Below are 25925 nucleotides of genomic sequence, written 5' to 3'. Positions count from 1 at the left end.
ATCAGTATTTTATAAATTGATGGTATTGTTAGCATTGACTTCATTGCTCAGCTAAATGCTGTAACCAAAGCATGAGTCATGGAGTGGAGGAAGAATATTTTTCTACTCTCTGGAGGTGCCATAATCAGCATTTCTGCCCTATGGATTTCAAATGAGAAATTTGCTTTAGGCTGAGGTTGGAAGGAGATCTGAACTTCTTTGTATTACTATTATTTTAGATGGGGTCTCACTATGTTGTCCAAGCTGGAGAGAAGTGACTATTCACAGGTGTGATAATAGCACACGACAGCCTCAAAATCCTGGGCTCAAGTGATTCTCCCGCCTCATCCTCCTGAGTAGCTGGGACTACAGGTGTGCACTCAACCACTTTTCATTGTTATTTTACTTCAAATGCTTTATTTTGAATATTAGAAATGCGAAAATCTATTTGATCACAGAAGACTTTAAAATACACAGATCAATGCCTACTTGAATTAAAAAAAATAAAATACACAGAAGAAATACCACCTAGGTCTCCCCTCAAAAATATCACTGCTATTGTATTGTTGAACCTTCCTGGACTCAGTGTGAATGTTGGTCCCTGGAGCTATCCTTTGCAGTGGTGCTGATTTCCATTTTGTTGGTGGTGGTTTGTTTTTTTGTTTTTGTTTCTGAAACACAATTTCATTTTGTCACCCAGGCTGGAGTGCAGTGGTGCGACCTCAACTCACTGCAAACTCCGCCTCTCAGGTTCAAGCGATTTCCATGCCTCAGCCTCCTGAGTAGCTGAGATTACATGCGTGCACCACCAGGCCCAGCAAATTTTTTGTATTTTTAGTAGAACAGGGTTTTGCCATGTTGGCCAGTCTGGTCTCGAACTCCCGACCTCAAGTGATCCACCCGCCTCAGCTTCTCAAAGTGCTGGGATTACAGGAATGAGCCAGGGCACCTGGCCCATTTTGTTGTTCTCTATGTATATATTTTTATAGGTATCTTTATTGTACAAAGTTGCATTCATATGTTATGGGTTATCTTGAATGTTGCTTTTTGAATGTATTATTATACAAGTAGTTTTCCATGTTGTAAACTCTGTATAAAGTTTACATGCTTTTTTGGCCTGCATGGTGGCTCACGCCTGTAATCCCAGCACTTTGGGAGGCCGAGGTGGGTGGATCACTTGAGGTCAGGAATTCGAGACCAGACTGGCCAACATGGTGAAACCCCATCTGTACTAAAAAATACAAAAAATTAGCCAGGAGTCGAGGCATGTGCCTGTAGTCCCAGCTACTCAGGATGCTGAGCCAGAAGAATCGCTTGAACCCGGGAGGCAGATGTTGCAGTAAGCCGAGATCATTGCCACTGTACTCCAGCCTGGGTGACAGAATGAGACTCCATCTAAAAAAATTTTTTTAATTTAAAAAGTTGACACACTTTTACAAGCTGCATCCCATCTCAAATAATGAGGTGATGTAACTGAGTTCTTTTAGATCCATCTGCTTTCATCTTATCTTTTTGTAGGTAATATTTTGACAAGCATGTTTGTACATAAAGATTCTCCTATGGTTGGGATTTCAAAAATTCATAGACTACTCAGGCCAGGTGCGGTGCCTCAAGCCTGTAATCTCAACACTTTGGAAGGCCAAGGAGGGTGAATTGTCCGAGCCCAGAAGTTCAAGACCAGCCTGGGCAACATGGCAAAATCCTGTCTCTACAAAAAATACAAAAAAAATTAGCTGGGCATGGTGGCATGAACCTGTAGTCCTAGGTACCCCAGTGTTTGAGGTGGGAAGATTGTTTGAGCCTGGAAGGTTGAGGCTGAAGTGAGCTGTGATCATGCCACTGCCCTCCAGACCGTGCTACAGAGTGAGAATTTGTCTCCAAAAATAAATAAATTCATAGACTACTCAAGTGATAAATATTAAACCAGAGACTGCTTTAAACATTTTAAAGCCTTATTAAACTGTCATACTGTGATTGTACTGACATATTTATTCATTTAACAAATATTTACTGAGAGCTATTTACTGATTATGATGGTGAGAAACAATGGTAAGGAAACAGAGCAGATCCCTTTATCAAAGAACATACATTTCAGTGATACTGACTGTAATGGTTAATTTTAGGTGCCATATTGACTGGGTTAAGGGATGCCTAGATAGCTGGTATAACATTATTTCTGGATGTGCCTGAGAGGGTGTTTCTGGAAGGGATTGGCATGTGAGTGACTGAGTGCGGAAAATCCTCTCGCACTGTGGGCAGCCACAATCCAATCACCTAGGGGCCCAGATAGAACAAAAAGGCAGAAAGGAGTCAAATTTTCTCTCTCTCTCTGTCAAGCTGGGACACTTTTCTTTTCCTGCCCTTGGACATCAGAACTCCAGGTTGTATGGTCTTTGGACTCTTGAGTGTTACACTAGTCAACCCTTTACCCTCCCACCTCCTCCTCTGGCCCCTCAGGCCTTTGGCCTTGGACTGAGCCAGGCTACTGGCTTCCTTGGTTCTCCAGCTTGCAGGTGGCCTCTCATAGATCTTATCAGCCTCCATAACTATGTGAGCCATTTCCACTAATAAATCCCCTCTTATCTATCTATCTATCTATCTATCTATCTATCTATCTATCTATCTATCTACTCTATTGGGTCTTTCTGTCTTGGTAACCCTGATACACCAACAGACAATAAACAAATAGAATCTGTCATAGTATCAGTGATAATTGCCATTGATAAAAAATACACCTGGGCTAGAAGATTGGTGGGAGTGGTGGGAATGACAGGGAATACATTTCAGAAAAGGTAACCGGGTATGACATTTCTGAGAACTTGACCACAGAACATTTGAACAGAGACTTGAATGGTGTGAAGAGTGAGCCACGTGGACCCCCGGGGAGCAGGTGTATGTGGGAGTCACAGCAGGGGCAGGTGGCAGAGACAGGTCAGAGCAGTGACAAGAGGCTGGTGTGAGTGGAGATGAGTGAGCTGGGCTGAGAGTGGCGGGATGAGGCCACAGGCCTCATCCTATGATGAGGGGCTTGTAGGAAACGGTGAGAGACTGAGGTTTCATTGTGCCTAAGAAAGAAAAAGGCTGAGGTGTTCATAGGATATGTCCTAATTGCCATTTGAGAGGCTCACTCTGCCTCTGTGTGAGTAATGGACAGTGGGCATGAGAGGCAGCAGGCAGCCCAGCTGGAAAGCCCTTCTGGTTTACAATTCTTGAGAGGGTGGCTCTGGGGTGGTGCCAGGAGAGGAGTGAAAAGTGATTGGATTTAGTGTTGATATACTTGTTAATATTGTGGCAAAACATACATACTATGTAATTTACCTTCTAACCACTTTTTTCAGTGTACAATTCGGTGGCCTAAAAGCACATTTACAATGTTGTGTAACCACCACCAATATGCGTTTCCAGAACATTTTCATCATCCCAATAGAAACTGGACCCATTAAACCAAAGCTGTCCATTCTCCCTACCCTCAAACTCTGGTAAATTCTATTTTACTCTCTGTTTCTATGAATTTGCCTATTTTAGTTGCATCACATAAGTGAAATATTATATTTGTCTTTTTGTTTCTGGCTCATTTCACTTATAGTGTTCTCAAGGTTCATCCAACCTGAATTTCATTCACTTTTAAGGCTGAATAATATTCCATGCGTATGTGCACCATGGGTCATTTAGCCAATCATCCTCTAATGGACACTCGGTTGCTTCCACCTTTGGGCCGTTGGGAATAGTGCTGCTATGAGCATAAATGTACACTTATCTGTGTGAGTTCCTGCTTTCAATTCTTTTGGGTATATGCCCAAAAGTGGAATTGTTGGCTCATATGGAAATTCTGTTTTTACTTTCTTGAGGAAGCGTCATACTATTTTTCATGGTTGCTGTACCATTGTACACTGTCACCAGCAGTGTACAAGTGTTATGACTTCTCCACATCTTCGCCAACACTTGGACTACTGAAGCTGGGCATATTTTCATGTGCTTATTGGCCATTTGTATATCTTCTTTGGAGAGTTGTCTATTCATGTCGTTCACTCATTTTTGAATGAGATTATTTGTTTTTCTGTTGTTGAGTCATAGTTCTTTATGTATTCTGGATATTAATTCTTTATCAGGTATATAATTGGCAAATATTTCCTCCCATTCTGTGCATTTTCTTTTAACTCTCTTAATAGTGTCCTTTATATATATAAAAAAGATTTTTAAATTTTGATAGTCTAATTTATTGTTTTTCTTTTATTGGTTGTGCTTTTGCTCACCAGCCAAGAAGCCATTGCCACATCCAATTTTCCTAAGATTTTCTTCAATGTTTTCTTCTAAAAGATTTATAGGTTTGACTCCTAAGTTGAGCTCCTTGAACCATTCTGAGTTAATTGAGTTAATTTTTGAATATGGTGTAAGGTGATGCTATGAATTTTGTCCAACATCATTATTTTGTATGTGGATATTAAGGTTTCCTGGTACTATCAGCTGAAGTGGGGCTGATACACTTGTAAGATGCAGTGAGCAATAATACATGGGAATACCATGCATTTATTTACTTGTGTTTACTCCATAGTTGATTGGAGGAGGCTTTTGGTGACAAACCCAAAAGAAATGAATACATACGAATTCTTATGAAATCAAAATCAAATAAAATTATAAATCTTAAAATGTTAAGAGTAAGGCAAGACTAGAACATCTCTAGACAAGCTGAAACATGCTGAAATGGAGGGTTTACTGCTTTCCTTGCTATAAATTTTGCTGGCTCACAATAGCTTATGTTTACTGCATAAGGGAGCCACAGGGAGGTGTGCTTGCTCACATAACAAGTCCCTGGTTTTCTTCAGAAACAAGTTCCAATTCTCCACTTAGAGCCAAAAAAAATTAATTGCAAGGTGTTCAAACTAAAGTTGGCTTCTATAAAGTCAAAGAATAAGCAGTAAGTGTAAAATAAACCTCAGGAATCCAAGTAGATTCTACCTTTTTACCTAGAAATGGCCTTACAATGCATCGCTGAAGGGAGAGGGTCCCTTCCGGGAACCCCACTATGTAGGGGTTTCTGCTGCAGTCCCAAATTGAGTTGTCCCTTCTCTCTAACTGCAGGTCCCACAAGGCCTTACTGTAGCTTCAATAATTTCACCCAGGCTAAGATTTGGGGGGTTTGATGCTTTTTATTTTGAGCTGCTGTCTGGGACTTAGAAAGGTGACTTGCATGTTTTGTCAAAATGTTATTTCTTTGGTGGAATTTGACATTCATGGACACTCTGCTTTCCTGTGTGGTTCCTACAGGGGCAGATGACCTTGCACTTCTTTTAGGCACTTCACTAACAGTGGTAGAAGGTTTGAAGTTAGGGCCTCCCTCAATCTTTACCCTCTCTCTAATGCAGAGGATTGGGGTCTGTTGGCAGAAGAGTGGTGTCTTGGGCCCCAGCAGACCTGATGAATATCAATATCCAATGCCCTGTAATGAAGTCATGTGTGCCATATCATCACTTCTGCATGCAGTCTCATGGGAAGGTGGATTCCTGGACCCCAGGTTAAGGGCCTAAGCACTACAGGCATAAAGATAGAGCTCCAGGGAAGGGAGAGATGACTGGGATGGGACCACACTTTTCCTTCAGGGTGTCCCTCAGTTCAAGGAAGTTTGTACTCAAGGGAGAGAAAGTCCTGGCAGGCCTCCTCACCCTTGGCATTCTTGGTACTGGGGCTGGATAATTGTCTGTTACGTGAGTGATTGGGCTGACTCGTGGACTGCAGGATGTTCACCATCCCTGGTCATTCCCCACAAGATGCTGGTAGCACCTCCTCCTCACTCCAGTCATGGCAACAAAAAATTTTTCCAGACATAGCTTGTGTCCTTTGGTGGGAAAATTGCTCCTGGATGAGAATACTCATTTGAGAGATAGAGACACTCAGGAGCTGGGCCTGTAGAGGGAAAGTGATCAGGAAGTAGATACAAAGCAGAGTTGGGCTGAGGAACAGAGGAAGGAAGTCTAGGCCTGGAGGGGCCTGGTCTGATGGTTGCAGGTCTGAAGCTCAGAACCTCAGAATATGGGGAACTAAAGCTCGTGAGGAATGAGGAGAGTGGCAGAACCTCCTATTGCCAGAATATCACACTCATACCCACTAGACACCCAGCCCATTGTTCTGCATCTCTGGGAAGTCAGGATAAATTTGGCCGTTATCGGGTCAGAAAGAGTCCTGGTAACCCTAGACTTTGTGTGCCTCCTGACATGATGAATGTGCAGTCACAGTTCCTCCTGTAAACATTGCTGCCAAATGTTTAACCCAGATCTACACAGGTCCTTAGGAGGCACAGCAGACAGAGGAAAAAAGTAAAAGGCATCAAGGGAAATAATATGATAAATTCAGTGTGGAGAAGATTCCACAGGTATTTGGCCTCATCTCTGAAACAGGTAGTGCCATTTTAAAAGAAAAAAGGTGGGTTGATTTTTATAGATTATAGGTAATTAAAAAAACATAACCAAAGGCAACGAGTGGACATTTTAAGAAAGCAAGCTATAGAAAATAGGTACAAAAATGTACTGAAAAAAGTGGAGATATTTGAACATAAAAGGACTTTAAATAATATTATGGAATTATTATTTCTTTTCTTTGGTGTGATAATGTTGGTTCTTATTCTTAAGAGGTGCGCGATGAAGTATTTAGTGGTCTAGAATCATGGGTCTTGCAAGTTACTTTAGAATGACTCAGCAAAAATCTTAATCTGGACCCTTTTCATAAGGAGGTGCCAAAAATGAAGAAGGAAGCTTCTGCCCCTCCTAAAGCCAAAGCCAAAGTGAAGGCTTTGCAAGGCCGAGAAGGCAGTGTTGAAAGATGTCCACAGCCACAATAAAACAGAAGATCCACACATCACCCACCTTCCAGCGGCCCAAGATGATGTGACTCCGGAGGCAGCCCAAATATCATTGGAAGAGCACCCGCAGGAGAAATAAGCTTGATCACTGTGCTATCATCAAGTTTCCGCTGACCACTGAGTCCACCACGAAGAAGACAGAAGACAACAAAACACTTATATTCATGGTGGATGTTAAAGCCAACAAGCACCAGATCAAACAGGCTGTGAAGAAGCTCTGTGACATTGATGTGGCCAAGGTCAACACCCTGATTCAGTCTGATGGAGAGAAGAAGGCATATGTTCGACTGTCTCCTGACTATGATGCTTTGATTGTTGCCAACAAAATTGGGATCATTTAAACTGAGTCCAGCTGGCTAATTCTAAATATATGTATATCTTTTTACCATAAAAAAAATTAATCCTTTCACTCACTCTGTCTCTACACACACACACACTTACATACATGCTATACAAACATATCTACTTGCATCTATAAAAAGATACATTTTTATTTTTTATTTTTTTAATTTGTGTATGTTCATGAGGCACAAGTGCAATTTGGCCACATTGATATATTGTGTTGCAGTAAAGTCAGAGCCTTTGGTGCATCCATCACTGGGGCGATGTACTGGGCACATTGTACCCACCAAGCAACCCCTCCCCTCATACACTCCCTACCAACCACCCCTACCCTTCCGAGTCTCCATTGTCCACCATTCCACACCCTACTTCCGTGTATATAAAGAGATATTAAGCAAATATGCACGATGATAACTGTCAAATTTTATTGCACTATTCTTTCAGCTTTTCTATACATCTGAAAATTTATATAAGTTGGAACAATGAGGGAGAGAGAGAGAGAGAGAGAGATGAATCTGAATAGGTTAGGGGTTGTGTCCCACTAGAGAACATAATTGACCTTTGTGATTCTCAAAGTGTGGTCCCCTGAGCTGCCTTCAGGGATTCCAGGAGGGAAACCTGTTTTCACAGTGATGCCAATATGCCATCTGCCTATTTCATTATGTTGACTTTTTCATTAATGCTGCAAATGCCAAAATAGGTAACACACCCAGGACCTTAGCAGAATAAAGGCAGTGGCACCCAACTGCATTCTCACTTAAGGATATCTTTGATGGAGCAGGAAAAGTTCTACTTCCACTAAATTTTGATCCTTGGCTACATACCTTTTTAATATTCTTTGTGAGAAAATGGGAAGTATGCATAAAACACTTACTGCACGATGGTAATCTTGAGGAAGGACACTTGTGTGGCTGAGTTATGAGTTTGACCAGCAGATCTTCTCATTCACCCACTGAAAGACATTTGCATTATTTCCAGTTTGGAACTATAATGAATAAAGCTGCTATGAATATTTGTGTACAGGTTTTGCTGTGAACATAAAGTTTTCCCTTGTTTGGGATAAGCACCCAGAAGGGCAATTGCTGGCCTTATGGTAATTTCATGTTCATTTCCAGAGTGGCTGTACCATTTCACATTCCTTCCAGAAATATTTGAGTGGTCCAGTTCCTTTGCAACCTTGCCCTTGCCAGCATCTTATGTTAACTTTATTTTGTATTTCAGCCATTCTTACAGGTGTATAGTGATATCTCATTGTGATTTTAATCTGTATTTCCTTAATGACTAACGATGTTGAGCATCTTTTCTTGGGCTTCTTAGCCTTGTGTTTATCCTCTTCAGAGAAACGTCTGTTCATGTCTTGCTCATTGCCTATTTTGTATTTGGATTTCATTTTTACTGTTGACTTTTTAAATGTCTTTGTATATTCTGAATGCAAGTCTTTACAGAATTTGTTGTTTGCAAATATCTTCTCTCATTCTGTAGCTTGTCTTTTTATGCTCTTCATAGGTCTCTCACAGAGCAACAGTTTTTAATTTTGGTAAGAGCCTATTTATTAACTTTTTCTTTTATGGATCATACTTTTGGTGTTACAGCTAAGAACTGTTTGTCCAGTTCTCGTTCTGATGATTTTTTCTTAAGAGGTTTATAATTTTAAAATTTTAATTTACTTATTATTTATTTCAGAAAAAAACATCTCGCCCGGGCTGGCCTTGAACTCCTGGGCTCAAGGGATCCTCCCACCTCAGCCTCAGAAGTAGCTGAGACTACAGGCCGGTGGCACCATGCCTGGCTTGATGTTTGTCATTCTATATATATGTTTTACATTTAAGCCTGTGATCCATTTTGAGTTATTCTTTGTATATGGTGTGAGGTTTGGGCCAGGTTGTTTTTTAATTTTTCTACTGTGGTTGTCCAGTTGCTCCAGTACCGTTTGTTGGGGAAGCTCTCCTTCCTTCATTGAATTGCTTTTGTGCTTTTGTAAGAGTCAGTTGAGCATATTTGTGTGTTTTGCTCATTTTTAGTTGAGATGTTCATTTTTTTATATCAAGTTTAAGAACTTGTCACATATTCTAGATACAAGTTCTTCATCAAAAATGTGATTTGTGATGAATTGTGAAATATTTTCTCCCAGTCTGTGGCTTGTGTTCTCATTTTCTTAATGGTGTCTTTTGGAGCACCAAAGTTTCAAATTTTAACTAAGCCCAATTTATCTTTTCTTTTTTCATTTGTAGATCATGCCTGTGGTATGTTACTTAAGAATCTTTTGCCTAATCACCCAAAGTAAGAACAAGTTTCTCCTATATTTTCTTGTAGAAATTTTATATTTTAAACTCATATATTTTAGCTCTTTAATTTGAGTTGATATTTTATATGGTATGAGATGTCTAAATCCACCTCTTTTTGTTTCTTTTATCAGTTTGCCCACCTGATCAGAGCTAACTACAGCTTCAACTCTTGGGCTCAAGTGATTTTCTTGCCTCAGTCTCCTAAAGCACTATTATAGGCACAAACCACTGAACACTGCCATGTATTTTTACATTTAGTTGTCCAGTTGTGTCTAAACCATTTGTTTAAAAGACTATTATTTCCCCATTGAATTACCTAGGAAATTCTGTTGGATGTCAATTGAAAAAAAATGTAAGAATGTCTTTCTAGATTCTCACTTCTGTTCATTTATCTCTATGTCTGTCAGTTCTACACTATCTGGATTATTATAGTTTTATATTATATTCCAATTTTTTTCAAATTTATGTTGGCTCTTCTGCATCTTTTGCATTTTCATAAGCATTTTAGAATTATTTTGTCAAGTTTTATAAAATGCCCGCTGGGATTTCGGTAGAGATTGTGTTGAATCCATAGATTGATTTGTGGAGAATTGCCATTTATTATTGAGCTTTCCAACCTGCATCTCTCCATTTGTTTAGACCATTCATTTCTCTCAGTAATGTTTTGTACTTTTCAGTGTACAAACACTGCCCTCTTCCTAAATTTATTCCTATTTCATGATTTTTGTAACTACTGTGAAAAGAAATTCTAGATTTTCATTGCTGGTATAGAGAAATAGAATTGATTTTTGTATATTGGTTTTATATCCTATGGGCTCTTCTGAACTCTTAGTGCTACAGGCTTTTATCTGCCTGTGAATTCTATAGGCAGGATCATGTGAATAGAATTTTATGTTTTCTTTTTTGATCTGAATGACTTTAATTTTTTATTTTTCATTTTTTGCCTTATACAGGCTAGAATCTCTAGTACAATGTTAAATAAAAGTGATGAAAGTGGACATCTTTGCTTCGATCCCCATCTTAGGAGGAAAGTATTCAGTCTTTCATCACTATGCATGATTTTAGCTGTGAGTTTTTCACAGATGTCCTTTATCGTGTGAGGAAGGTCCCTCCATTCCTATTTTGTTTAAAGTTGTGAACATGAATGGTGTTAAGATTTTTTTCAATTGTTTCTTCTGCATCTATTGAGATAATTATATTGCTCTGGTCCTTTATTCTATTAATATGGTGCATTACATTAATTGATTTCCAAATGTTAAGCCAACCTTGTATTCCTGGGATGAATCCCATTGGTCATGGAGTGTAATCCTTTTTATATGGTGGTGTATTCAGTTTGCCAATGTTTGTTAAGGATGTTTGCATTTATGTTCATTGGTGATACTGGTCTGTAGTATTCTTTTCTTGTGAGTCTTTGTCTGACTTTGATATTAAGGTAAAGCCAGTTCCACAAATGATTTGGGGCCCCCTCTCTAGGCGGGTGTGGTGGGAGATGTTGTCTGTGGCAGTGGTGATCTCAGGGTGCAAAGGTTGGGCAGAGGCAGCCTCAGGCTGAAGGGTCTCAAGAAAACCCCTACTCCACATGGAGAATAAGATCCACTGTCGGCTGCCAGGGCAGTGGCCTGAGTGGAATCCCTGCTAGAAATGGGGTAGTAAAGCCTTGCGGTCTCACCACACAGGGGCCCTGTGGTGGAGCTGAGTTTCCAGGGGTTAATGGACCTGGCAGGAGCAGGATGGCTCAAGTGCAGGTCATGGGCCTGGGTGAGTTCAGGGGGTCAGGGGACACCAGGCCTCCTCCAGCATGGGGCTCCTGAGGGTCAGGTCAGGTGCAGACCTGTGGCAGCCACATGTTTCGATGCTGGGCCTGCAAGCCCCAGGGCTTCCTGATGGGCTCTCCAGTTAGGAGCTGCCTGCTCAGGGCTGGGAGGTGAAGAACGTTGAGCTGCAGGTGGAGGGAGTAAATGTTTTGTTTCTTGGAGGGAGCTGCTGATGTTGATGGAGTCAACAGGAGGAGATTGGTGAGGGCTGGGAAAAGCTGGGTGGGAGGGAGAATCAATGTGGACATTATTTTTTTTTCTGAGCGAAGTCATAGTTTGAAATCTGGAAAGCGTGAGGAAGGAGTATTCCTGAGAGGATACAAAGATTTCTTACCCAAACCTAATTTTTCTTCACTGCCCCTGCCTCCCGCAAGCCTCATGAATCCATAGGCCCAGTACCAAAACCAGGTGGTGCCAACAGGCCATGCAGGCACCATGCAGTTGGGCTTGTTTCTGGTCATCTCCTAGGTCCCTGACTTAACTGGGGTAGCATGGACCCTGCAGCCAGATGACCTGGATTCAACCTGCAGCTCTGGTCTCACTGGCACTTTCCCTCCTGGTGGTTCAGTTTCTTCAACTGTGAAATGGACAGTTACTGGCTTACCTCTAGGGTGGGTTTCTCAACAGCAGCTGTATTAACAATTTGGGACAGAGAATCCCTTGTGGAGTGGCCTCTCCTGTGCATTGTGGAAGGTTTGCCAGCAGCACCCCACTCACCCCCTCCCACCAATCCCGACGTGACAACCGAAAATGTCCCAGGATTTTTGGGTCTCCCTTGGGTCTGGAAGCTGCACTTAGGCATTTTCGCACCTGACACTTGAGCTCATCTCTGCTTTGGTCCAAATACGGCCTCTCTTTTTTAAAAAAGGTTTTTTCTTTAAAGATTGTATCCATCTTTTAAATAAATCAATTTTCTTTCTGTATCTCTGCATTCAGCTAATCCTTCCACACCCTTTCTTTAGTATATTTTGAAATGTATCCATTCTACTTCTAGTAATTAGCATATCTGACTTGCATGATACCTGCTATTACCCCATTAGAGCTCTGATTTCTTGAGTACAGGGAATGGAGTGTGTTCCTGATTCTGCTCTGGATGACTTAATTCAATTTATTTTACTTTACTTGTCAGGGATGTTGGTCTTCATCTGTAAAATGTAATTGTGGATGTGGCTTGAATTACTGGGTGGTTTTATTTCTTCATTCAGCTAGTATTTGTTGTGTACCTACTGCACGTCAAATACATGGCATGATATTGTTTCATGGATCACACCACAGCAAATAAGAAACTATATTAAGGACATTATAGCCAGGTGTAGTGGCGTGTGCCTGTAGTCCTAGCTACTTGGGAGGCTGAGGCAGGAGAATTGCTTGAGCCCAGGAGTTTGAGGTTACAGTCAGCTCAGCTATGATCACCATTGCTTTTCAGCCTGGGCAACTAAGCAAGACCCTGTCTCTGAAAAAAAGAAAACAGATATTGTGAGCTGTCTACATGTACTCTATGTCTCAGGAGATTCATGTCCTGTAGTTCTAACTGGCATCTCCTTGTGGTTTTTCACGAATGTTTGGTATTTCTTTTCTATCCTTTTACTTTAAACTTTTCTGTATCTTCTACCGATAGTATGTCTTTTATAAATAGCCTATGGTTATTTATTTGTTTATTTATTTATTTTTACCCCTGCGCACTATTTATCTTGTAATTGGGGTGTTTGAGTCTGTTATCTTTAATGTCATTGTTGCCCTGGTTGGATTTAAGTCTACCTTGTCATTTGCTGTTTTCTAACATTACATCTCTTTTTGCCCCATTATTTTTCTTTTCTTGCTTTTTTTAGATGAATCAAGTATTTTCATTATTTTAATCTTCTTAGTGTTTTAGTTACCCATTGCCTTATTATTCCCTTAATTATCCAAGAAAGAACAATATTAATCTGTGACTTATTATAACCAATTGGAAACCATAACTTCCCTTTCACATACCTGTGCAGATAGCCCAGGAAAGAATTGGTGCTCTGCATATACACCATGGAATACTATGCAGCCATAAAAAAGGATGAGTTCATGTCCTTTGCAGGGACATGGATGAAGCTGGAAACCATCATTCTCCGCAAAATATCACGAGGACAGAAAACGAAACACCACATGTCCTCACTCATAAGTGTGAGTTGAAAATGAGAACACATGGACACAGGGAGGGGAACATCACACACCAGGGCCTGTTGGGGGGTGGGGATCTGGGGGAGGGATAGCATTAGGAGAAATATCTGATGTAATGACAAGTTGATGGGTGCAGCAAACCAAAATGGCACATGTATACCTATGTAACAAACATGCACATTTTGTACATGTACCCTAGAACTTAAAGCATTAAAAAAAAAATTGGTGCTCTGGCTCTGAGATACAGGGGGCCAGGGGTATGGAAGCAGGAGAGTAATTGGATGATGAAGCTGTAGCTGCAGAGCCATCTAGGCTCCTCACCTGCATTCCTTGTAGACATCTCCTCTAATGAATGCCTGTGATGCCCTCTCCTCAGTATGCTCCTGCCAGAGTCTCCCCATCTCCACTGACAGCAACTCCACCCTTCTACTCTCATAGTCTAAAACCATGGCTGTCCTTGATTCTTCTTTCTCAGAAAACAGATACAATCCATTAGCAAATGCTATGATGCATCTAGAATCTCATCACTTATTATTTTCACTGGTCACACCCAGGTCAAGGTAACCGATATCTCTATCCTGAAGTGCTACATGCCTTTCCCACTGTTTTCTCTACTGCCTCGCTTGTCCCCCACCTCTCAATTCTGTTCTCAGTAGGGCAGCCAGAGAGAAGCTTTTAAAGAATAAGTCCCACCATGTCCCACTTTTCAAAACTGTACTCTAACTCCCCTTCTCACTCAGAGCAAAAGTGAAAACCCTGCCCACACCCTCCAGGCCTACCTGCTCTGGCCACACCTCTGACCTCATCTCAGTTACTCTCTGTCCAGCCCTTCTGGACTCTTCTCACTTCCCAAAACACAGATACCTTCCTGCCCTAGTGCATTTTCATGGGAGGCTCCCCTGCCTGGAAAGAACTTTCCTAGACATCCTCGTAGATATCTCCTCATGTCCTTCAAATTGTTCTTCAAGACCTAGAAGAAGCTTCTCTGCTCCTTCTTGAATCTCTGTCTGGCTCAGCCCACTTGCCCCCACCATGTCCATTAGGGTGACACAGAAGTGCTACAAGGTATTCCACTCTGGCCCCCAGGCCTTCAGCAGCTGCTCCTACACGAGTGGGCCTGGTGCCCACATCAGCTCCTTGAGCTTCTCCTAAGTGGGCAGCAGTGGCAGCAGCTTTTGGGGTAGCTTGGGCATGGCAAGGGTCTGGGTGGAGGCTGTGGTGGGGCTTGTGGTATGGGGGGCATCACAGCCATCATGGTCAACTAGAGCCTACTGAGGCCCCTTAAGCTGGAGGTGGACCCCAACATTCAGGCCATGTGCACCCAGGAGAAGGACCAGATCAAGACCCTCAACAACAAATTTTCCTCCTTCATCAACAAGTTACAGTTCCTGGAGCAATAGAACAAAATACTGGAGACCAAATGGAGCCTCCTGAAGCAGAAGATGGCTCAGAGGAAGATGGACTGCGTGATCGAGAGCTACATCAACCTTCAGCAGCAGCTGGACACTACGGGCCAGGAGAAGCTGAAGCTGGAGGCAGAGTTTGGCAACACACAGGGACTGGTGGGAGACTTCAAGAACTAGTACGAGGATGAGATCAATATTGATACAGAGAAGGAGAATGAATTTGTCCTCATCAAGAAGGATGTGGCTGAAGTTTACATGAATGAGGTAAAGCAGGAGTCTCGCCTGGAAGGGCTGAAATGATCAACTTCCTCAGGTGGCTGTATGAAGAGGAGATCATGGAGCTGCATTCTCAGATCTCGGACACATCTGTGGTGCTGTCCATGGACAACAGCCACTTCCTGGACATGGACAGCATCATCGCTGAGGTTAAGGCCCAGCAAGAGGAGATCACCAACTGAAGCTGGGCCAGGGCTGAGAGCCTGCACCAGGTCAAGTATGAAGAACCGCAGGCGCTGGCTGGGAAGCACTGGACAGCTTGCATCACACAAAGACGGAGATCTCAGAGATGACCTGGAACCTCAGCTAGCTCCAGGCTGAGATTGACAGCCTCAAAATCCAGTGGGCCTCCCTGCAGGCTGCCATCACAGATACAGAGCAGCATCAGGAGCTGGCCATTAAGGAAGCCAAGCTATCTGTGCTGGAGGCCACCCAGCAGTGGGTGAAACAGGACATGGTGCGGCAGCTGTGTGAGTACCAGGAGCTGACAAACATCAAGCAGGCCTGGACATTGAGATCGCCACCTACAGGAAGCTGCTGTAGAGCAGGGAGAGCTGGCTGGAATCTGGGATACGGAACATGAGTATCCACACGAAGACCACCAGTGGCTACTCAGGTAGGCTGAGCTTGGCCTACGGGGCCCTCACAAGCCCTGGCCTCAGCTACAGCCTGGGTTCCAGATTTGGCTCTGGCAGGGGCTGCAGCTCCTTCAGCCACACCAGCTCCTCCAAGGCCGTGGTTATGAGGAAAATTGAGACCTGTGATAGAAAGCTGGTGTCCAAGACCTCGAATGTCCTGCCCAAGTGAATGGCCACAGCAGCCACTCCCAGCCTGCCCCCTCCTGTGACTGCCCCAGGGCCTGTAGGGGAGGCTGCTGTGCAGGGGAGCATAGGGAACAGGAGACTCACCTGAGGCTCAGCCCTCGCCCTCAGCCCACCCATGGCAGGAGTTTACTGCCTGGGGTACCCCCACTTGCACATGCCTTCAGCTACAAAGGAAATGTTTTTTTTTTCTTTTTTCCAAATAAAAGCCACAGTTAGCTCTGCCAACTGTGGAAAAAAAAAAATCTTTCCTTGAAGGTCACATTTGCAACAAGGCCCATGCTGACTGCGTAGTACAACAGCCACCTTCCCTGTCTCCACAGCCCACACTCTGGATCACTCACCTCACAGCACTTGCCACCTTCTAACACAAGCATTTTCCTTCCTTACTCTGCTTATAGTGTATCTTGTGTTTGCCTCTTCTCTCTAGAACATATGCGCCATAAGGCCAGAAATTTTTTTGTTTTTAGTTTAAAGATGTTTTCCAAATGCAAAAACAGTCATATACCTAGCAGACAACAAATGTCAGTTCAATGAATGATCACCGTAGAGCACCTCCCTATCTTTATTAATGTAGCCTCAGGCCAAATGCTGTTTTGTGGCTGCTACAGCTGTTTGTGTCAGCTACAGCACAACACCCTCTCACACTGACATCAGTGCTTTTGTCACCAGTGATGCTTGTGTGCCCTCTCTCCCCTCATTCCTCCTCCCACACCAACCCTCCTGCACAGTGCAGCACACAACCATATTTCTCTCTTCAGGAAAGATAATCTTAGGCTTATAAGTCCAATTTTCCAACTACATATAAATCTAAATTAGACTCCGCTTTACAAATCCATGAGTTTGGATTGGAGCTAGCACTAGGATTACTATAACTCAGGGCAGGAAGAAGAGTACGAGAGCAGAAGAGGAGTTCCAACAGAAAGTTAACTATGATGAGAAACTATGGGACCTCTCCTCTCTGCAAATGTCACAATCTGGTTCCTATAAGAAGGCTGGTGAAAAGATGGAAAATACAATCCAGGAAAGAGCCCTGGAAGGAGGGCAAGTGCTGGACAGATCTGAAAAATTAGTCTCTTGATACCACAGGGACTTCTGTGTGCAGGGACTGCCCTAAATGACATTGGAGTCTCTGTGATCACAGGTCCTGGTGGGACAAGGTTCTACTGAAGGACAAAGGCCACTGGAGCAGCAGAGATGACCTGGCTGAGCAGTGACCACATAAAGCCCACAGTGGCCTGAGCACCCACTGGGCACAGCCCCATCTACTCTCCTCCCCTGCAACAGATCAGCACAGGAAACATAGGCTCTGGAAGGTCCTCAGGTCTTCCATTTATTTTGTCTCTCAAATTTTAGTAATCTCCTCCTCTAATTAACTCATCAACCTCTCATGGCAACAATTTGAAGAAGTAAATTTATACTCAGATTCTAATTTTAATAGGAAGTCACGAAAGGGAGGCATGAACAAATCTTGCTTCTCAGTCCCACACAAGGAAGCTGTCTCACACTATAGAGAAAATATTCATGAACAAATTCATATCAGTCACAGTGAGAGGTAACACTCTAAATAGCCCATTTCATGCTCAAGACATCCAAGTCAAAGAAACCCCATAGCACAGCTGAGTCCCCTTTGTTCCCCCCAACACCCCACTCACATCAGGGCCCCTGCCCTGGAGTGTCACCTTTATTAGCTGTGAGAGACACCCCAGAGCCCTGGGCACTGTCAATGATTGGGGTAGAACAAAAATAGGACCTGGTCAGAGCCCACAGATGTGGCTAGAGGAACTGTGGGGTGGGTGAGCTCCCTCAAAGGCTCCTGACCACAATATGCAAACAATCTCAGGGATCAGCCTCCTGCATACTTACTTGCAGCCTGAGAGTAGCTCCCTCTGTTTCTATCTGTGGGAAGAAAATGTCCTGTGAGAGGCCGGAAAGGAGGCAGGGCCATAAGGTCCTAGAGCAACCCCCTAGTCTTTGATCCCAGAGAAGTTTCCAGAAAAGTGTAACTGCAGATCCAGGGCAGGATCAAGAAATATGAAGAAAGCAGGAGGTCCGCCCTCCTGAGGTCTGTCATCAGCAGGGACCTTCCCCTGTGATTTGTGACTGCTGGGATCAGGTCCCATCACCACCATAATCACTGAAGTGAAGAATCTGTCCTTCATTGTCACAGGTGCTTTACAAATGAGTAGGTGCTGGCACACAGGGCCCAGGCTGGGTAGGCCCATAAGTGTGGATGGTGCTTCCCAGTAATGAGGCAGGGCACACTTCTACCTGGGGCTTGAATCCCCCAGTGGGACAAGAAAACTCAGACTCCACTCCTCACCCCTTCCCTACCTGAGCTCTTCTTCCTCCACATTACAGCAGCGACCACAGCTCCAGTGACCACAGCTCCAAGGACAACAAGGCCAGCAACGATGCCCACGATGGGGATGGTGGGCTGGGGAGACTGCTCTGGGAAAGGAAGGAAATGTGAGTGGCCCTGATCTCCAGGCCTCAGCCCTGACCCTGCTGAAGGGCTCCAGAAGGGCTCCTGCTTTCCCTGAGAAGAGACGTGACCCCTCATTCCCCTCCTTACCCCATCTCACTCCTTACCCCATCTCAGGGTGAGGGGCTCGGGCAGCCCCTTGTGCTGCACATGGCAGGTGTATCTCTGTTCCTCTCCAGAAGGCACCACCACAGCGGCCCACTTCTGGAAGGTTCCATCCCCTGTAGGCCTGGTCTCCACAAGCTCTGTGTCCTGGGTCTGTTCCTCCCCATCCCGCTGCCAGGTGAGCGTGATCTCGGCAGGGTAGAAGCCCAGGGCCCAGCACCTCAGGGTGGCCTCATGGTCAGAGATGGGGTGGTGGGCAATGTGTGCCTTTGGGGGATCTGATAAGAGTCAGAAAATTCAGGCACTTTGCACTCCTCATGGGAAACCCCAGCAGCACCCATGTGACCAACCTGAGAATGGACAGGACACCTGGGGTGGGGAAGGGAGCACAGAACCCAGACACAAGCCTGATCATAGGCACCTGGGAAAATCTCCTATTCCTTGGAAAGTTCGAGTCTCTGACGGGGCAGCAGGGACTTCTGGCCCTGACCTAAGTGGAGGCCGAGGGACTCAGAAGAGCTGGAATCAGAGCCCCAAACACATTGAGTGTGAGGCAGAGAACAAAACTTGAGAGGAAAAGTCACGGGGCCCAAGGCTGTTGGAGGGCTCAAAGGGGACCGCGGATCGGTATTCCAGGGGCTGTCTTCCCTCCAGTCCCTCAGAGATTTCATCCCTTAATTGTCCCAGAGAGCAGGGCGGACTCTCACAGTCACTCTCTGGTACAAGATCTGGAAAGCCAGGAAGATTCTTCCTACTCAGGACCAGAGGGAGGGCGATATTCTAGCACTGGGCCCACTTTCCTCCCCACCTTGTGCGAGGCCATCCCAAGAGATCTACAGGAGATGGGGAAGGCGCCCATGGCCCCTGGTACCTGCGCGCTGTAGCGTCTCCTTCCCGTTCTCCAGGTATCTGCGGAGCAACTCTAGGCACTCGCCCTCCAGGTAGATCCTGAACTCCTCTGCATATTCCTCTGCCTCATAGAAGCGCTGGGTGATCTGAGCCACGGTGTCCGCCGCGGTCCAGGAGCGCAGGTCCTCGTTCAGGGAGATGTAATCCTTGCCGTCGTACGCGTGCTGGTGATACCCGCGGAGGAGGCGTCCGTCGGGCCCCATGTCGCAGCCATTCATTCCCTGGAGGGTGTGAGATCCTAGCCGGGTCCCCGCAGTCAGCCCCGCCCAGCTAGCCCCGCCCCCTCCCCGCCCAACCGCGGGGATTTTGGCCTAAACTGAAAATGAACCTGGGTAAAGGCGCCTGGGACTCTCCCGGGTGGAGGGTCTGGGTGGGTCCCGCGGCCTCGGGGTGGAATTCGGACCCGGGGACTCTGGGGCACCCGGGCGGTCCGTGGCGGGTGGGGAGTGGTCGTGACCTGCGTCCCCGGCCGGGGTCACTCACCGGCCTCGCTCTGGTTGTAGCGGCGGAGCAGGTTCTTCAGGGCCACTCGGTCAGTCTGTGCGTTGGCCTTGGCGTACCCTGTGGTCCACTCCCAATACTGCGGCCCCTCTTGCTCCACCCACGGCGCCCGCGGCTCCATCCTCGGAATCGCGGCGTCGCTGTCAAACCGCAGGAACTGCGTGTCGTCCACGTACTCCACGGCGATGTACCGGGGCTCCCCGCGGCCGGGCCGCGACACAGCGGTGCTGAAATACCTCAAGGAGTGGGAGCCTGGGGGCGAGGAGGGGCTGAGACTAGCCCGACCCTCCTCCGGGCGCGGCTCCCCGAGTCCTGCGCCCCCGCCAGGCTGGTCCCTCACTCCTCCTTGTAGAGGCCGTTTCTCTCTCGACCCCGCACTCACCCGCCCAGGTCTCGGTCAGGGCCAGGGCCCCTGAGAGCAGCAGGAGGAGGGTTCGGGGCGCCATGACCCGAACCTCTGCGTCTGGGAAGAATCTGAGTACCGGGGGGTGCGTGGGGACTTTAGAACCGGGAATTGCGACGACACAGATTGGCTTCTCTAGAAACCCGACACCCAGTGGGAGTGAGAAATCGGGCCGCGTCGTGAGTATCCAGGAAGAAGGACCTGACACGGGTTGGGAGAGAAAGAGAAACTGGGGAGATGGGGAATTCTCAATACTGAGCCTCCCCACCCCAGATACCGCCTCGGGGCCTGAGCCCTTGAGAGCCACTCCTGGGGCCCTGGGACTTTGCTCTCCCCCTCCCCCTCCTGTGCAGGGTGTGTCTCGATGTCTCCCTGAGTCTTCTCCCAGGGGCTGAGAAACCAGGGAGAAACCGTCGGCATGGACCCAGTCCAACTCCCTTCAGTTTTCATTCCGAAATCCCCGTCCCTTGACTGAACTTTCTCCCTCCCACTCCATACCTGGACTCCCCGGACTCTTTTGGAAGAAAATTGACCCCAAGGAGCTTGGTGCCAGACAATGAACTTGTCCTGAGAATGAAGGTGTAGAGACAGTTTCTTCTTCTTCTTCTCCTTCTTGTTCCTCTTCTTCCTCTTCTCCTTCTCCTCCTCCTCCTCCTTCTCCTCCTTCTTCTCCTTCTTCCCTCCTCTTCCTCCTCCCCCTTCTTCTTCTTCCCTCCTCTTCCTCCTTCCCCTCCTCCTCCTCCTTCTCCTTCTTCTCTGGAAAAGTTGTACCTGAGCATATGAAATAGGACAGAGACCAGTTTCTTTTTTATTAGCTGCAGTGAGTAGTAGAATCTTGGTAACCCCTGAATTATCAGGAATCTTTTTTTCTTTTCTTTTCTTTTCTTTTTTTTTTTTTTTTTGAGACAGAGTCTCGCTCTGTCGCCCAGGCTGGAGTGCAGTGGCGCTATCTCGGCTCACTGCAAGCTTCACCTCCTGGGTTCACGCCATTCTCCTGCCTCAGCCTCCCGAGTAGCTGGGACTACAGGTGCCTGCCACGACGCCCGGCTAATTTTTTTGTATTTTTAGTAGATACGGGGTTTCACTGTGTTAGCCAAGATGGTCTCGATCTCCTGACCTCTTGATCCTCCCGCCTCGGCCTCCCAAAGTGCTGGGATTACAGGCATGAGCCACCGCGCCCGACCAATCAGGAATCTTATGTGTAAAAAATGTTATTTTGGCCCCTTGATATATAAATGTGTCTAAATGCATTACAACTGACAACTTGCAGAGCTCCTAAGTTTTGCTTTCCCAGACTATGTATCTGTGACTCTTGTTGTATTCTAAAATGACCTTCACTCCATAGCCCTGAGTTTCTGTGTGAGTCCAGGACATCTCCTGACAATACGAAGTAGCGCAATGTGTTATTGTATATTGCAACCAGGAGCCAGTACATTCATTCACCTCAAAGTTGCAAGTGTTCAATGCAGTCACAATGTCCCTCACCACTGCTCATGCACTTCCTATTTTTAGGACATATCTGCATGTAAGTGGTGTGCATATTTTATTGGAGCACTTAGTATTTTTTTAAACCTGAATAAAAGCAGAAAAAGCAATTAATTTTTAGGCAGTCCCACATACGGTGTTAAAGGCCAAATGCAAGGAACACCCTGCTAAGCTCTGTAGATGCATGTATTAAAAATTTATAAAACAATGTGCTTAAAGCTACGAATTCTGCTGCTTTCAAATTCTGTCCCTCTGCTCCTTCTCCACGCCTCCTGCTTCTCCAGCCCTTCCCTCCGTCCCTCTTATCCCTCAGGCCCTCCTCTTCCCTTAGTCCCCACCACCCTGTCACTCCTTAGTAGTGGCTCTAGCACTGTTCCATTACCTGCCACCTGAGTGTTCACTCCACAGTGGTCCTGCTACTGTGAGTCAGAGTGTATCATTTCTTCACCTAAAACACTCCAGTGGCTCCACTTCAGTCTTGTGAAGCCTCTAGAATGTCAGGCACTTGAGCATATGAGGGCATACCTGGTTCAGCGTAGGCACTAAATTAATTTTTGTTGACTGGTTGAATGAAATATGATTGTATAAAAATTTAATCGCTTTTGGCTCTGACCAGCACCATGGCGGTTGGCAAGAACAAGCGCCTTACCAAAGGCGGCAAAAAAGGAGCCAAGAAGAAAGCAGTTGATCCATTTTCTAAGAAAGATTGGTATGATGTGAAAGCACCCGCTATGTTCAATATAAGAAATATGGAAAGACGCTCGTCACCAGGACCCAAGGAACCAAAATTGCATCTGACGGTCTCAAGGGTCGTGTGTTTGAAGTGAGTCTTGCTGATTTGCAGAATGATGAAGTTGCATTTAGAAAATTCAAGTTGATTACTGAAGATGTTCACGGTAAAAACTGCCTGACTAACTTCCATGGCATGGATCTTACCCGTGATAAAATGTGTTCCATGGTCAAAAAATGGCAGACAATGATTGAAGCTCATGTTGATGTCAAGACTACCGATGGTTATTTGCTTCGTCTGTTCTGTGTTGGTTTTACTAAAAAACGCAACAATCAGATACGGAAGACCTCTTATGCTCAGCACCAACAGGTCCACCAAATCCAGAAGAAGATGATGGAAATCATGACCCGAGAGGTGCAGACCAATGACTTGAAAGAAGTGGTCAATAAATTGATTCCAGACAGCATTGGAAAAAACATAGAAAAGGCTTGCCAATCTATTTATCCTCTCCATGATGTCTTCGTTAGAAAAATAAAAATGTTGAAGAAGCCCAAGTTTGAATTGGGAAAGCTCATGGAGCTTCATGGTGAAGGCAGTAGTTCTGGAAAACCACTGGGGACGAGACAGGTGCTAAAGTTGAACGAGCTGATGGATATGGACCACCAGTCCAAGAATCTGTTTAAAGTTCAGACTTCAAATAGTAGCAAATAAAAAGTGCTATTTGTGAAAAAAAAAAAATTAATCGCATCATGGAATATTATAAAATGAAAAATACTGGAAAAAAGGAAATATTTTATTTTAGCTCCCCGTCCCCCTCCCCCTCCCCCTCCCCCTCTCCCTTCTTTCTTCTTTCTTCTTTCTTCTTTCTGTCTCCCTCTCCTTCTTTCTTCGGTCTCCCTCTGTTGCCGAGGCTGGACTGTACTGCCCTGATCTCAGCTCGCTGCAACCTCCCTGCCTCAGGCTCCTGTGATTCTCCTGCCTCGGCCTGCCCAGTGCCTGGGATGGCAGGCGCGCGCCACCACGCCTGACTGGTTTTTGTATTTTTGGTGGAGACGGGGCTTCGCCGTGTTGACCGGGCTGGTCTCCAGCTCCTGGCCTCGAGTGATCTGCCCGCCTCGGCCTCCCGAGGTGCTGGGATTGCAGACGGAGTCTCGCTCACTCAATGCTCAATGTTGCCGAGGCTGGAGCGCAGTGGCGTGATCTCGGCTCACTACAACCTCCACCTCCCAGCCGCCTGCCTTGGCCTCCCAAAGTGCTAAGATTACAGCCTCTGCCCGGCCGCCACCCCGTCTAGGAAGTGAGGATCGTCTCTGCCTGGCCGCCCATCGTCTGGGATGTGAGGAGCGCCTAGGCCCAGCCACCGCGTCTGGGAGGTGAGGAGTGCCTCTGCCCAGCCGCCATCCCATCTGGGAGGAAGTGAGGAGCGCCTCTGCCCGGCCGCCCCGTCTGGGAGGTGAGGAGCGCCTCTGCCCGGTCGCCCATTGTCTGGGAAGTGAGGAGCGCCTCTGCCCGGCCGCCACCCAGTCTGGGAGGAAGTGAGGAGCGCCTCTGCCCGGCCTCCCCGTCTGGGAAGTGAGGAGCGCCTCTTCCCGGCCGCCCCGTCTGGGAGGTGAAGAGCGCCTCTGCCCGGCCGCCCATCGTCTGGGAGGTGAGGAGCGCCTCTGCCCCGGCCGCTCATCGTCTGGGAGGTGAGGAGCGCGTCTGCCCGGCCACCCCGTCTGGGAGGTGAGGAGCGCCTCTGCCTGGCCGCCACCCAGTCTGGGAGGTGAGGAGCGCCTCTGCCTGGCCGCTCCGTCTGGGAAGTGAGAAGCACCTCTGCCCGGCGGCCCATCGTCTGGGAAGTGAGGAGCGCCTCTGCCCGGCCGCCCCGTCTGAGAGGTGTACCCAACAGCTCCGAAGAGACAGCGACCATCGAGAACGGGCCATGATGACGATGGTGGTTTTGTTGAAAAGAAAAGGGGGAAATGTGGGGAAAAGAAAGAGAGATCAGATTGTTACTGTGTCTGTGTAGAAAGAAGTAGGCATAGGAGACTCCATTTTGTTCTGTACTAGGAGAAATTCTTCTGCCTTGGGATGCTGTTGATCTAAGGCCTTGCCCCCAGCCCCATGATCTCTGAAACATGTGCTGTGCCAACTCAGGGTTAAATGGATTAAGGGCGGTGCAAGACGTGCTTTGTTAAACAGATGCTTGAAGGCAGCATGCTTCAAGCTGCCTTCACCACTCCCTAATCTCAAGGACCCAGGGACACAAACACTGCGGAAGGCCGCAGGGACCTCTGCCTAGGAAAACCAGAGACCTTTGTTCATGTGTTTATCTCCTGACCTTCTCTCCACTATTATCCTATGACCCTGCCACATCCCCCTCTCCGAGAAACACCCAAGAATGATCAATAAATACTTAAAAAAAAAAAAAAAAGACTCACCCTGGGACTCAATATCATTTTTTATTCAGCCAGGATGAAGTCAGTTGTAGAGGTTTCCCTTTGGCTTTCAGACAATGAGAGCCCTTATTCCAGAGACTTGGGACCCAATGTGGGGGTTACTCCAGCTGCCAGTGCATCAATGCCAATTACACACTTGGGGAATGGGGAGATAAACAGGGCTGGGTCTGTGGGCCCAGTAGTCCCCTTGTGATGTGTCCAGGTTTATTCCTGGCTTCTGTAAGCCCCACTGTGATGGGGACATGATGGTGCTGTAGGCCTATAGACATCAATATCAGCTCACACCCAATGTCAACACTCCCCCAAATTCTGCCTGTTTCCCTTTCCCAGTGTACAGTCCCCAGAGTAAATGACTGAAGGCTCCTTTGCAGAAAGACAGAGGGAATTGTTCCAGCATATACTTGCCATGAGGTTCCAGAGTCCTTCCTCCTGGGATAGGGACTCCTTCTCTGTAACTGGGATCTGAATCTGAAACTTGGTTGAAGTTTAGCAATTGAGAATGGGATCATGACTTTGTATTGAGTTAAACACCCTCAGCCTCCCGCTCATCAATTCTTGCTTTCTTATCATAGATATCAAGCAGTGCCCTTGTTGGCTGCCTGTCTGTTCTGACACCACCCTCTATTAACCTTCCCCACAATTCCCTGCAGATCAAGCTGCCTCAGCTGCTCCTCTGAGATTGTCATGGTAACCGTGCCCTCTGGCTTTTGCAGGTCACTGTCACCATTTGGTTCTCTATCTTTTCAGGGCCACACTTTCCCCAGGAATATCAATGAGCCCAACTATAGGACCTCTTTCCTGCCATCACACCCAGCCTGCAGAGGACACCACCCCGACGCTTCTTAGCAATGCAGGTCCCTCTCACCAGCACGTTCCTGAGGCTCTGGTGGAAGGTGTGCCCTATGGGTCCTCTGCGGAGCATGGCCCTAGTGGGCCTTC

General features: G+C 46.3%; 1 protein-coding gene and 2 pseudogenes across 3 annotated transcripts; 2 read left to right on the top strand and 1 right to left on the bottom strand.

Annotated features, from left to right (window-relative positions):
• Positions 1-14456: 14456 nt before the first annotated feature.
• LOC129037894 (keratin, type II cytoskeletal 8-like) lies at positions 14457-15913 on the top strand (annotated as a pseudogene).
• On the bottom strand, positions 14959-21020 carry LOC129037895 (HLA class I histocompatibility antigen, alpha chain F). Of its 3 annotated transcripts, none has more exons than XM_063665955.1 (8): positions 20310-20751; positions 19910-20179; positions 19389-19664; positions 18520-18795; positions 18262-18378; positions 17794-17826; positions 16272-16353; positions 14959-15864 (listed from the first exon to the last, which is right to left on the bottom strand). In XM_063665955.1, exons 1-7 carry the CDS (start codon positions 20371-20373, stop codon positions 16292-16294), a joined length of 1098 nt encoding a protein of 365 aa, XP_063522025.1. In that variant the 5' UTR covers positions 20374-20751; the 3' UTR covers positions 14959-15864; positions 16272-16291. The 3 variants fall into 3 exon arrangements, with proteins under 3 accessions (XP_063522025.1, XP_054346174.2, XP_063522024.1); XM_054490199.2 differs by lacking the exons at positions 14959-15864; positions 16272-16353 and adding exons at positions 17231-17434; positions 20829-21020 and having other exon boundaries at positions 20310-20531; XM_063665954.1 differs by lacking the exons at positions 14959-15864; positions 16272-16353 and adding an exon at positions 20829-21001 and having other exon boundaries at positions 17231-17826; positions 20310-20531.
• Positions 21021-22413: 1393 nt separating this feature from the next.
• Positions 22414-23243, top strand: LOC129037893 (small ribosomal subunit protein eS1-like; annotated as a pseudogene).
• Positions 23244-25925: the final 2682 nt, after the last annotated feature.

Source organism: Pongo pygmaeus, chromosome 5 (assembly GCF_028885625.2).
Source record: "Pongo pygmaeus isolate AG05252 chromosome 5, NHGRI_mPonPyg2-v2.0_pri, whole genome shotgun sequence".
Lineage (NCBI taxonomy): Eukaryota > Metazoa > Chordata > Mammalia > Primates > Hominidae > Pongo > Pongo pygmaeus.
This window is presented reverse-complemented; position numbering and strand designations above follow the sequence as displayed.